Source organism: Neodiprion lecontei, chromosome 5 (assembly GCF_021901455.1).
Source record: "Neodiprion lecontei isolate iyNeoLeco1 chromosome 5, iyNeoLeco1.1, whole genome shotgun sequence".
In the NCBI taxonomy this organism is placed as follows: Eukaryota; Metazoa; Arthropoda; class Insecta; order Hymenoptera; family Diprionidae; genus Neodiprion; species Neodiprion lecontei.
In genome coordinates, this window is record NC_060264.1 from 19,662,576 (window position 1) to 19,676,739 (window position 14,164).

Consider the following 14,164-nt stretch of genomic DNA (forward strand, 5'->3'; position numbering starts at 1 on the left):
CCATCGTATCCTTTTGTGTCCATCCCATCGTGATGATCGGCCCTCCTTTATTCCTCCTTTCCAGTTCCGATTTTTTTTTTTTTTTTCCCTGCAACTCGAACACTTTTTTCCAAGGGAGCAAGAAGTTTTTCCAACGTCTATGTTAAAGTATTACGTTGTTTAGAATTAGCCAAAGAACGTTGTTTTTTAAAATAATTATTCTACAATTTTTTTTTATCTGCTTCCGACAATGTTGTGACTCAAAATGTAATCGCATGTCAACTGAAAACAAAGAAGTAACAACCGACAAAATCGAAGTAAAAATAGTAACACCTACAGAAATCGATTTCGTTGTCACATCACAGTAACGATAGTTTTTTTAGATTATACCCTAAGAAAATGGAGCGATCAGTTTTCTGACAGGAATCAACAGAAAGCGTGAGAAAATTGTACCTATAACATATAATTAGAAATTAAATTTGTTAATGAGGCCGATCGGCTCAAAAGTAACAAAATTTACAACACAGCTGCGAATCCGAAACGCTGATAGATAAGAACCAATATGGCCGCCATTGACCCGCTTGGAATTATATTTTGGCACTAAGATCGTATGCGTTACGCGATATTCATCGAACGCTGTTTCACGCGACATAATGTGATAGCAAATTTAGTTAGGCCACGATTTCACCTCCGAAATATTCCTTAAAACTGGATATCAAGCTAGTGGAATTTTTCTGTCGAGAGGTTAGGCATAAATTTCGCACCAGCGTATGAGGTTCACTCTTGATCTAAAATAAGTTCGTCTAATTTTTATGCGAGTGGGTTCGGGGAATCAGCACCGTTATACGTTCGTGTTGAACCGCGAGAACACAAACATGGCACATGTGTTTGGACTATAATTTAGTATAACAAGTATCTACAGTGCGGTGTAACTAGAATTGAGTTTAGTGTGTGCAATATGACGCAGTACGTCGCCGTAATCAACCGAACAAGGTAGCCTGCACAATCAATAATTCAAGAACACACGGAAATATTTTATACACATTAAACTGCACATAATTGTCAAATCGTTATGCAACGTGTCGAATACGTTGTGTACGTTTCGCAACCTTTCGCTGCAATCAGCATATCACGATAACGTAAAAGCATGTGAAATACTTGTTACGCGTGAACGTGTACAATAACATGTTGTAAACAATAGGAGAAACGTCGATGATACGTTACATTAGACTAGCGAGAAATTCGAGTACGGTGGATGCCATCTGGTGGAAAATTGTTTCACCATGACCATGTGAAATGTTTAATAGAACATTTTCAATTGTACGCTGTAAGTTGTGATACCGAATGCGAATCCAGCAACGAACCTGGACGTTTAAAACGTCCGCATATCAACGTTTTAATGTCAATGCCGAGTCACGGTTTGTATGTTGCGTATGCAGTGATGGTGTGATACTGGATAAGCGTATAAAACTACCGATGCAGCACGCCACTGCGATCAAGTTCATTCATTCAATTGCCAACTTGTGTTTACGCAGCTTGCTTTGCGTTCGATGGTAGTTGCGGACGGTTCATGAACTGAATTCGTCCAGTTCGTCTCTATACTGTTATAAGAAGTTACTTTCGAATTTACAATTTATTCAACATTCATGCCTTCGTCGCTACAATAGTGCTGAATTTCAGTAGATCACAACCTTGAATTACGCACGGATGAAAGGAAAAAAATCACAATTTCAACTGGTACGTAATATCCAATTTTGATGAGAAAAGCATCGTTCATTCTACCAAACCATACCTATCTACATTTTTTTCACTAACAAAAGGTTTCTTACACTGTAGCTATTTATTAATTAAGACAAAGGATTTCTTTTGACTCCAAAGACGTTGCTGTGATTGAATTCAAATCAATCTACGACTTAATTGAAGATACGAAAATCCTTGAAAACACCTTCGGAAAGACGGGATAAATTTTTGGATAATTTGGTGAATCTGTTTTCTGACGTTTCTTCGTGGATAGAATGATTTTTTATCGATCAGTACCGGTTCAACGATTAAATCGGAAACACTGCATAAATTTGTGAAATCTCGATAGATTCGATAACCGTTGAACGCGTTCCGAAATCGCGCCTGCTGTTCTGTATAAACCGAATTGACCGCTTTTTAGTGACCCACATACGTGGCGCTGCAGGTCATCGATGGCACCTAAGAGGTACCAACTTGCAGATGCAAAACCGTTGATCGTCTCGGCTCGCCGTTCGAAATTTAAAGTGCCTTCTTATGCCAGTGACACATATATCGGCACTCGAATTAAAGTGGTAACATAAGGTAGCTCAGATCGCCAACTACTGGCCGTCGAGGAGGTCAGTTCCGTTTCGATTTCAATCGCTCTGACACCAAACGACGTGATTTACCAGTCATTCAACGTAGTAGAAAATGAACTGCTTAATTAAAAGACGAAAAAATGTATTAAATACGGACGACATCTCAATTTTTCAACTCTTCTTTCAGACGTTTTTTAGAGGTAAAATCACCAGAGATTTGAATACCAGTTCCCGACATCCTTAAGATTTAATTTTTTCATTTCATTTGTCTGTCATACGAAGGACGGATAAATTTTCACCCTGACTATGAAACACCCTTCATACGACTGCAAAAAAAAAACTTTCCAGCTTTTGCTGAAACACGCCCAAATTGTGTATGACATAAATGCAACAGCCGTAAAACTCCCAATGCGTCTGTAATTTTTATTTCTACATATAAAATTCGAGTATGTGTCAGATATTTAAGACGCCAATGAAAGAAGGCTTGAGTTTTGAAATTTATATAAGTATCTGAAGCATGTTTCTTATATTTATATGGTAATCGGTAACAACACAGCATTCTTTTACGGGTATTATAACTTCATTGAGTTTCAGGTTTTTCACTCATATACCATGTGCACTTTGAATTTAGCACGTGCAGGTATCCGCAAGACTTATGAAAGGTATCAAAAATGTTTTAACACGCGTGTATCAATTTTGGGCAGCGCTTAACAGATATTTTAATATATTCAAGAAGACATTTAAGAGTTGACTAACAGGTTTAAACCGTTTGTATGAAATTTCAAAACTTGTGAGTAATGCTTGAAAGACATCTACAAATTTTTAGACTCATGATACAATTTTCGAGACACTTAAAAGACTTAAAAATTTTTAAAACATGCTTTAGCTATTCAATCTCGACACCGATTCCTGAAAAACCTGAAAGATATTCATGACGTCTAGGTCTTTGGGAATTTCAGGGACATTCACAAGGCACTCAAAGAACGAAAAACATTCATGAAGACGGCTGTGAAATTTTTAAAGATATCCTTAAGATGCCTGAAGAACGACTAAAATTTTGATCGTATCTTTTGACTCTGTTTTATTTGATTTTTCACACAACACATGTACAGCATTTATTACAAAATGAAATACAGAACCAAACATCCTACTCAGAGGGAACTCCCCATTTTTTCCTTGTGGCAGACGCGAAATGCTACTAACTATAATAACTCGGGATTTTGACTCACATCGCGGAATTCCCATGTTCGGATCTACGCTCTGAAGTTAGATCAGACAGCAGGATCTTGATAATCACGGAATTGAATTTGATAACGAGGAACGGGAAATGGAATAAGCTGCGGGAATTACCCAGCATCTCATCAGTCGTAAACGAGTTTTTTTGCTTTCCGTTCCCGAACTTGTTCTGACGCACGAGGGAATTTCGTAGTTCAATTTTCCCAGCAAAACAAAACTCAGGCAAGAGGATGATTGTTCCTTTTAAAATTCAAAATTCTCTACAAAACCAATTTATACTCGATGCAAACAATTTAAAAAAACAAAAACAAAGTCGAATCTACGGTACGATAAGTCAAAGTTATTGCTGTGTTCTAGATTTTTTCAACAAGTCAAAAGAAGCACTGACTTCACAATTAAAACTTGCGTTAATAAATACCTGTTTGGGGTAAATATTAGAAGACAAGAATGTGACACTTCAATTTTTGTCTTCGAGATTGAATATCCTCAATACTTCACATTATAAGTGGAATACCGGTTCTTATGTTTCTAATTGAAATTTTTCATATTCTGTGTAACGTGTGAATCTCGATTCATTTTCTGCAGAAATTTGAAACATTTAAGTACAAAAATTATTATTTAATCACAGCACTTCAGAAATCCAATTTCGAATTTCAAAGTTTTTGTTCATTTTTTTTAAATAACGTTCACTTTACTACAAACGGTCTTACTTATAGTGAGGATACAAATTTGAAACAGTTTACTGCTGTTTATTCGACTCAGTCGATAACCACAACCTTGTAATTTCGTGCATATAATATGAAATTAGGAGTCACGAATCCAAGTCGTTCGAAGATCAAGACGTTTTATTTACCGTAAATCCATTTCCTGAACGTATCTGCAGCTTAACTAACGCTCTGTCCGTCTTCTATCCGAAATTCTCGCGATCTTCTCGCCTGGCTGGTTACCGACAATTGATGCAATGCCCGGTGGGTAAGGGCTTCGCGTTTCGTCAACGACAGATCATGCGCCCGAAATTCCTTTCACTTTACTAGTAGCAAAAAAAAAAAAACCGTGAGAAATCCCTGGCCTTGCCACGATTGATCGCAAACCGAAAAATCCATGTTCATAGGCAGATAAGTAATGAAACTGATTTACCAACCGCGCCCAAGCTGGGTTCGCAGAGTTCTTGTTGAATGGTCGTTACTGACGAAAGATGCAGAAAATTGCTCCATGCTGCCATCGCGATTCGATGAATTAAAAAGGAATACAATAATAAATCTAACTGTTTTCAAAACGATTGTTTTAAAATATTCTGATAACACTGTCAGGCTCTGAGACTAAAATATTATGAAAAGTTTTCACATGTTGGCATATCGAGTTTCAAAAAAACTTCCAGGAAAATTGTAACTTTTGTAATGTTTCAGAACGTAGTTTTCACATGATGTGTTAAAATCTTTTCACAAAATCTCTCAATTGTGTATAATATTTTCTATGGGCTTAATTGTTGATTGATTTTCAAGAAAATGTGCAAGATTTTTAAAAATCAATTTCTTCATACAATTCATATTCAATTTTAATTCGGTGATTGAAACTTTGACATAATGCAACAACGTTCTATGAAATACCTAAATACTTGTTATTTGTAGTCTTTCGATAATCTATCAATTATTGATATAAGAAAAGGCCGATTTTTCCGTCCTTTGAAATCAAACCTTTATTTTGTTTTATCGAGTCAACTTTTCGCAGTTTTTTAATACGTTAAAAATGTTGTCCTCTATTTTCATACGTAAGAATCAGGTTCCCGATTGTCAATATCCAGTTCAGCAAGTCAACCCAAATAAAATGTCGGTCAGCAGCATTCGCTGGTTCCGCAAGATCCGCGTGTTCACATAACTGGTAAACTGATCGTAATATATTGCAGATTTCCTCCGGATTTATTGAACGATCCCTCATTAAATGCTTGAATCATAATGAAGAATGGGTTCAAGTCGTATACTTCACGGTGAATTTTTTTTTCTATCATCAGATTTTGCGCAGCTACAATATCTTGAAAAATCTACACAAATTTTTCATATTATTATCCCGCAAATTTTTCTGTATATACAATAATATTTGGCACATTTTTTGAATAAATGACATCGAATTGAAAAATACTTGATCATTTTAGATTATCAGAATAACCATTTGTTTCAAATTTTAAATCATTTATTCACTGTTCTATTTATGTGAGATATTATTTATGTTGTTTTCTTTCTGTTTCAGATTATAAATAAATACCAAAGATTACAAAAATAGCATGCCAAATCAAATATGGATGTTCAGAAGCGGCTTGATCCTCTTCTGTTTAGCCGCCATCCAATGGCTGGCACTTGGTAAGCGGTGAAATAATTTAAGTTACACATTAAAAATTCAAAAATTTCGAATCCTCGAATCAGTTCCGTCAATAAAAAAGAACATTCGTCACGGAACTTAGCATTGATCACTATAATTCTTATTGTTAATTCGATTTTGACAAATTTTGATCACCGAAATTCTTTCCAATAATACTGTAGGTAATATCTAGATTGAAAATTTAAAATACAAACTTAAGAATTACATAGGAAACAAAATGAGAGAAAAAATTTACAGAATAACTAAATCTTCCTTGTTTTTCGAATTGATTTTTACTCCATGTTTCTGATCGCAGGAAGTCCTGTAAGAGAAAGAATGAAGAGGGAAACGGAAATAGCGAGCACAAACTGGACGAGCCTTGCTGATGAGTGGTTACTTGCTAAAGAAAGAATTGCACGGAGAATGAGTGTTCCGCTTCTACCTAACAGCAGCGTTATACGCGAATTTCAGGACGTACAAGTCGTCATTAACAGAACATCTCCCGAACAAATGTTAAGAGTGAGGAACTTGGATCACGCCTATCTATTTATTACTTGATAAATATTCATAGCGTAAATAACTGGGTGAAAAGGATTTCAGTTCACTAGACGCATATTTGAAATGCTTTGTCTTGCAGAAATTTTCCTATAGCCGTTGGATTAAAATGTTTTTATGTTAAATTTGATAGTGGGTAAATTATTGAACAATTTAAAAAAAATTTAATCGCATTTGTACGAATAATTCGAAGAATTTTAATGAGAAAACTTTCTCATACTCACTGCTAGTTATTTTTTGAAAAATACATTACAGAAATTTACAAATATTTAAAATTAACGTTTTCTAAAAATTATTAAAGAAAGATTGAGACGACAATTTGAATATTACTTTTGTCTAGAAAACTCTTGGCAATTCCAATCACAAATAAAGTTGAGTCCACATAAACGACTATCTAAATCAGTATTAACAAATAGAAATTGATTGAATAACGTTGAATTTTAAAAAACTATAATAATCAATATTCTAGAATAACTGAATTTCCCAGAAAATAAATATTTTAAATTCTGAGTAAACTAAAAATGAAACATTTATAAATAATCGTGAAATGAATTTTTTAACTTCTTTGGCAAAATTATTTTCCTACCAAATATCTGAAATGTCACTGAGAAGTAATAAATTTGCTGTAAAATCTAACATGAATGCATAAATACATTACATTATCGTGAGACGTGACTTGACTTGAGGAAGAAGCGCATAAATTTGTTTAGTATAACAAATACCGATAAAGTCTTCGGAATGTCAACCGGGGATTGCACGAACTGTTGTACCGGGCCTAAACGTGGATGCAAGCCATTTCGGCATCTACAGATAGACAACTTGGCGTTTCAATTTCATTCCTGACATGGTAAATTGTAACTCCAGTCACCTATCTGTAGGCACCAGAGTGGCTTATTACCACATTTAGGCCCGGTAAAAGCAAGCTTAAACAAGATATGTATTAAAGTTTCTCGTAAAACGGATTATGTGTACAAACATGCGACGACATGCGCCCTTATTAATATAACGAACACAGAACTGCAAGTATTTGAAATATTCGCCACGCAAAAACGTGATTATATATTAATTATTTGTATTTTATACATATATCAAAAACTATGCGAATACCTAAAATGAAAATTGATCTAATTTTTATTTATATGGATCAAACGTCGGTTAGAAAATACAAAAATTATTCCGTAATAAAATTTAATAAATTTAATAGACGACGGGGCTTTCAATATTCCGGAATCATTAACTAATCGTGAGTTCTGTGCCGTGATTCCTTGCAATACATACCGGAAACCCGTTTCTAGATACTTCGTATTTCCGTTACAGTGCGCAATATTGAACGAATGAATCTGACGTGAAAATTTTCCAGTAGTAGAAATGATGAGTCATGAGAAAAGTGGTGTATTATTATGTTGTGCAGCACTGCAATGAAAATGGAAATAATCTCATCGAAAATTAGAGACGAAGAGTAAGAGGAAGAGAAAAGAAAGCTGTCTGCGATGCTTTGAACAAATCAACTTTCACGTATGACAGATGCTGCTGTGTAACGCGAGCGTATGCATATATATCTATGTAAAGGTTCCTTCCTTACTTCCGTTGCTCTTTTTTTTTACTCCTGCACAAGATCATACAGGCACTCTCACTTTTGGTATCAAAATATACTTTCTCCACGACTATGTATAGTGAACCAGTCCATGCGTAAATGCCGCATTAACAACTCTGCCTGATCGCCCATTAAATGCGCAGCAAGTACCGCACTGTATGCGTTGCAATTTCGATACACATTGGCTGGAAGTAAATTCAAGAGTAAATTATCCGGACTTTTCACGTAACTCGGAAGAAATATATTCGCGTTCCGACAAATTGGCTCTCTCGTTTATCGAGGAGAAAAAAGTATATTCTTATACATACGAATCTAAAATTAACCTCACTTATCTGAACCCAATAATTCAAAATTTTCAAATGATTGAGTGCATAATATCACGGATCAACTTCAAGATGAATCAAATCCATGCAAGCCCGTCTGAAGAATATTCCGACGAACGCGTTGAAACCAATATGGCCGCCGTTTGCTCACTTGCGATTATAATTCGGCTGTAAAACAATTTTCATTAATTGTTAGCCATCAAGAACCATGTCACGCGCAACAAAATGATGGTAGAGTAGTTTGTGCTCTGAGTTCACCGTCTACGACAGTCTAGGAACTGAGAGTTTTCAGGGCTAGGTTGGATCTGAGAAACCTACAGAAATTCGCCATAAACGCAACTTGGAAGACACTTCATCGATTTTTCTAAAAATCAAAGGCTATTAGGTTTTGAAGATGGTCTTTTAAAAGCATTGATTGAAATTACACAAGCCCAGTTAAACGTGAATCTGATTATTTTCCAACTGTTATATAAATGGCCTAACACTCTATTCGCCAAGTTGGATTCAATTTTAAAAATCTCAAAATGTAGAGGTTAATTCGTATGATTATTGGGCCCAATAAACATTTTGTTCACGACCAACTTGTGAAACACCACTAACTTCGGCGCTGACCAACGCGCAGACCCGCAAACTCATGTGTTCGCTCCTGAGTCCACTTTCCAGTCGCTCGCGCCGCTAACGCCACCCACGCAGCCACGCGCGCGTCCCGCAATCGGTTTGCCAAGTTTCCCGCTGTCGAATTTGAGCCGCGGCTGGGATATGAAACCAACGATCTCATCACGTGATACGGCTAGCAAATCAGTCCTACAGCTACGCTGTGATATCAGAAGGAGGTTTTGATCAACTGCATCATCGAGACCTCTACCCTGGCTCCTGCATGCGTAGTCCAAAGGACCTGTACCACTATCCACCAGCTCACTGGGTTCTGCAGCAGATCGACTCCTCGCCAAGGCCTCTCACAAGGCGACTCAGCGTGCTGCTGTCACTCTGGGACGTAAGAAGAGCTAGGCTCACCTCGCCACGGTATAATCGCAGCACTCCATCACTGCTATCACCTCTGAAGGCATCACAACTGCTCGTCTCAGCTGCCTCCTCCACCGCTAATACAGTGGACCACCGCTAAACCTGCTATTTCATGGAAACCAAATCATGACTAAACCTTTTGTATACATGTAAATAAATAAATGATAAGGTACACATCAAACATAAACCATTAAAAGTCTCGTCTTTGATTCAGCAGCGATTACTCCCCTCCATGCGGCTCGGTCACAACGCTAGCGACATCTAGCACAATTTTGAAATGATCTTTTTGCTGTAAAAATGAACAGCTTGGCTGTAGAAGTAGGTGAAAATAATAGAAAAATCGTTTTAATTGATTAATTGCAAACCAGATTGTCAGTATTGCGAAATTGCCTTACAGCAAGATTACGGTTTTCTTAGCAAAATGACTTTACTGTGATCAAATAAATACCCTATAAAAAGATACGCTCTTTACTAATGTAAGAAATGTTTTGAACTTCGTTTCACGATCTCATTTTCTGTTTTTTCGGTCATCTTCAACCCGTCAATTAGCTGAACTATTCGAGAACACTTTGGGATCTGGAGTCTTCGCAAAAAAATGGCCACCTATCTGGTTTCGTCGACAAGGCACTGAAGCTACTGGATCTTCGAAAAGTCATGATGGAGGTGGAGACCTCGGTGATGTCAAAGGTCTCCTGTACTGCCTGCAAGGTCGGCGCCGGCCTCCTGCAGCACTACATCAAGAGCGGAAAAACTGACGAGGAGATCATGGCTAGCATTTACCAGTTTTGCATTTCCCTCAAAATTCAAAGCGCTCGAGTCTGCCAAGGCGTCACGCTGCTGTTCGGAGTGAGTACTTTCTGATTATTCAATCACTTAATTCGGTTTTTCCTCACGCAAAATTCCATCTATAGAGCATTTTTGCAATTGGAAAGCGATAGTGACTGATAAAAAATATAAGGTTATTACTTATAGATTCCAAGTATATTAAGTATGATTTTTAAAAACGGTGGAAAAAGTTTCTACAGGTTGCCATATGAAATGAGTGAGAATATCATCTGAAATTCACTAACGCGAACTCTGTCAAAGTACCGTTAGTGAAAACTTTTCAGTTGTTGGATAAAAAATACCATCTAAGAGCATTCAAATGGTACAACAAAATACCTACATAAATATTAAAGCACGATACGATAGTCCGAGTATTTCACAAAATATCGATTATACCTAGTTTTCCAAAACCTTCGACAATTGATTTATACTTAAATCCTTTTTTGCCAAAGAATGAAAACGAAGACTGCCCAATGTGATAAAACTTTTCCTGAAATATTGAACGTTAAATTTCTTCCGTGAAATTTGTTACGAAAATTCTTGGTACTTTTAATGCATTGTCAGACCTTCTCAAACCCGAATTTCACCATCAGGGCGAAGTGATCTACGTTCTGAAGCAAATCAGCTTGGGCCCTTCCCAGATATGCAGTTTTGTGATTGGGGACGCCTGCGATGACGCATACAACCCTCAACACGAATGGGAAGTGGCTTTTCCCCCGGTGAACAAGCCGCCAATCCAACCACCGATCCCTCCAACGGAAGGAGCACCGACCTTCAAGGTCCTTCACATATCGGATACTCATTACGACCCCTATTACCAGGAGGGTGCAAATGCTGACTGCAACGAGCCGTTGTGCTGTCGTCTGACCAATGGAGCGCCTCTTACCGCTTCCGGAGCCGCAGGAAGATGGGGCGATTACAGGAAGTGCGATACTCCCAAGAGGACTGTCGATCATATGCTGAAACACATTACGGAAACTCACTCGGTAAATTTACTTCCTGATTTTCAATTATTGTGACAAAGATGCAGAGGCTTTTTGAGAGTGCAGTGCAACTTGCGGGGGTTTATTTTGGCAGGTTTAATACCAGCAGTTTCTCATTCAACCCTTATTCCATATTTAAAGTCTGCAGATGTACTCGTCACGATATCAATTGAATCGACTTCTAGTCACATTAGGTCTTTTGAACAAGCTTCTGGTAGTCATGCAGCTACTTGAGGTCACTTCGAGTCACTTCAAGCCATATGAATTTATCTGGATTTACTTTTTTCGTCTCTTCACCGCTCTCTACGTCTATCAACTGAAGAACCGTTCTTTGTCGTTATGACCCACAGGACATAGACTACATATTGTGGACGGGAGACCTGCCGCCTCACGACGTATGGAACCAAACAAGGGAAGAAAATCTGAAAATTCTACGTGACACTGTGTCGCAAATGGTAGAAATGTTTCCTGGAGTGCCGATATTCCCTGCGCTTGGTAATCACGAAAGTGCTCCAGTCAACAGGTTACACAATTTAAATAACGTTAAACATTTCGAAATAGTAAAACAAGATGTTGCAAGACTTTGAAAAACCATCGAAATTTCTTACCTCTCAAATACCGTGAAATTGTTTTGAAACCATACAAGGTCCTTAAAAATACCTTGAAAGTCAACGAAATAACGAAATAATCTTGTTGGTACAAAGTTTGTCGAGGTTGCCTAAAAATCTTGTACAATTCTCTTCAGTTTTCCCCCGCCATTCGTTCCGGAAGAGAACAGCATATCATGGCTGTACGACGAGCTGGATAAGGAATGGAGAAGATGGCTGCCAGCTGGAGTATCGCACACGGTTCGTCGTGGAGCATTTTACTCTGTATTGGTCAGACCGGGTTTCAGAATTCTATCGGTCAACATGAACTATTGCAACAACAAGAATTGGTGGCTGTTGATAAACAGCACGGACCCAGTCAGCGAACTCCAGTGGCTGATTTACGAACTTCAAGGGGCGGAAATTAACGGAGAAAAGGTGCACATCATCGGCCACATTCCGCCGGGACATTCCGACTGCCTTAAAGTCTGGTCCAGGAATTATTACCACATCATTAATCGGTGAGTGCAATTTACGCATTTTCATGCTGTCCCAAGACTAATTGGAAATTTTTTCCTGTATAATGAGGTTTTGGAAAGTTGGAATTGCCTCATTTGCTACAGTTTTTCAAGTTTTTATTATCAAAATGCACTATACTTACTCCATTTGTTACGCCCGGCGTACCGCCACACGTCTTCCTCATCTTCTTCGACCACCTATTGCCTCTACTTGCTAACTCTTGGACATTCCATATAGTAACGTAATAGTCTTCATCTTGACCTCCTATTTCCATCCAGCCTCACGCCACTTGTTATTCTATTCCCCATTGTTCTGAATTCTCGGCCCTTTCCTAGGTTCACACTCGTTATATAAAACTCACCTCTGAGGCATTCTCCACCAACTCGGCCTCTTCCATGATATACGGGTTAAAAAAAAAACACCATTGCCGAAACGAGTAAATTAAAAAATCTAAAAAATTCACAGAGAGTACCTTTAAGTATTACTAGTATATATCCAATTACGGGACAGATCTAAGAGGATAAGAAAAGGTAGTCGACTTGGTGGAGAACCCCTCTTCTGTTTCGTCTTCCGTCAAATGTACTTCTAACCCATCTCTCATCAAGAATACTTTCCACCCATTTCCAACAAGTCAACTCCTATTCCATTCATCAAATGAGAAACGATCAACGCCAATTCTTAAGTGAAAATTACGAATAAAGTAATCAAATTTTCACCAATCTCATCTAATTCGGAGAAACTATTACTTAGAAAGTTCTCAGAGATACGTAATTAGAATTGCTCACATCTTTGCAATTGACATTAGAAATCGGGTGAAATTTTGAATAATATCTACAGAAACGAATAAGAATTTCAGAGATCTTGTATATACCAATTATTATTTTACCATTGACAATGACTGTGAATTTTTCTGAATGCTGATCCAACGAAATATTTCAAGATGTCGTAAATTTTTGACAAAGGATTCGATGAATCTGTAAGAATTTTGCGAATTGCGTATTCCTGCAGTCGGTTAATTGCTTATAACTCCATTGATTTAACCAATTCCAGTTACGAATCAACGATCACGGCTCAATTTTTCGGCCATACTCACTACGACGAGTTTCAACTATTCTACGACACGACGGATCTCGGTAGAGCTCTAGGAATAGCTTACGTCGGGCCGTCTGTCTCCCCATACATCGATCTCAATCCGGGGTACCGGATATACTACGTCGACGGGGATCACGCTAAAACTACCAGGGTGAGCGAGAAAACCACTTGAGGTTTCATAGAATTTTACTTCTTGAAGTTCTCCTGAATAAATGACGAATTCAAATAATATAAACATTCCATTAAGTACAAGAGGACCTTGAAAAATCAATCACACGGATGAAGTTGTTATTTACTGTTCGGGTTAGGTTAAGGAAAGAGGTTATATGTAAAACAAGGAAAGGTTCGTCTCTAAATTCGTTTATCGTCGCGATACATTTAGTACCGAAGTTCTCTGTATACAGACGCTCTGGCTCCAGCGCGATAATTTATACGGTCAGAACCCCCTCCCCCCCCCTTCCATCGCCAAGCGCGGAGAGGGGAGGGGTGCGCACGCAACTGATAATGCTCGACATCCCGAGAATCTCTCTCTCTCTCTCTCTCTCTCTCTCTCATTCCCATGCTCGCGACTCCAAAATCGGCCTCAGATTAACACACGGTTTACCTGTGCACGAGTGAATGATCCAACAAATCTCGGAAGCAACTTCCGTGAGAGATCTAACGCACACCCAGGGCTATTCCAAAGGACGCCCTGGGCCGTATGGCTTATCAGTTTAGGGGTCCCATGTCTCCCCGTACCTTTCGAGATTTCTAGGCGACGAGAGAGAGAGATTCATAT

The 14,164-nt window shown here is 38.0% G+C and overlaps 1 protein-coding gene across 5 annotated transcripts in view; it reads left to right on the top strand.

Annotated features, from left to right (window-relative positions):
* The window catches only part of LOC107227049 (sphingomyelin phosphodiesterase), a 48,886-nt gene that overhangs the window by 23,539 nt on the left and 11,183 nt on the right, over positions 1 to 14,164 (top strand). For 3 of the 5 annotated variants that reach the window (XR_006904427.1, XM_046740226.1, XM_046740228.1), the window contains exons 2-8: positions 5,778 to 5,887; positions 6,202 to 6,404; positions 9,930 to 10,226; positions 10,799 to 11,191; positions 11,539 to 11,711; positions 11,934 to 12,296; positions 13,345 to 13,537. Coding sequence is in view for 4 of the 5 variants with exons in the window: in XM_046740226.1 (XP_046596182.1) it covers positions 5,812 to 5,887; positions 6,202 to 6,404; positions 9,930 to 10,226; positions 10,799 to 11,191; positions 11,539 to 11,711; positions 11,934 to 12,296; positions 13,345 to 13,537 (1,698 nt within the window). In the remaining variant the exon portion in view is untranslated. Of the gene's footprint in view, positions 1 to 947; positions 973 to 1,484; positions 1,717 to 5,777; positions 5,888 to 6,201; positions 6,405 to 9,929; positions 10,227 to 10,798; positions 11,192 to 11,538; positions 11,712 to 11,933; positions 12,297 to 13,344; positions 13,538 to 14,164 lie in introns of those variants that run through there. The other 2 variants (XM_046740229.1, XM_046740227.1) reach the window with 2 other exon arrangements.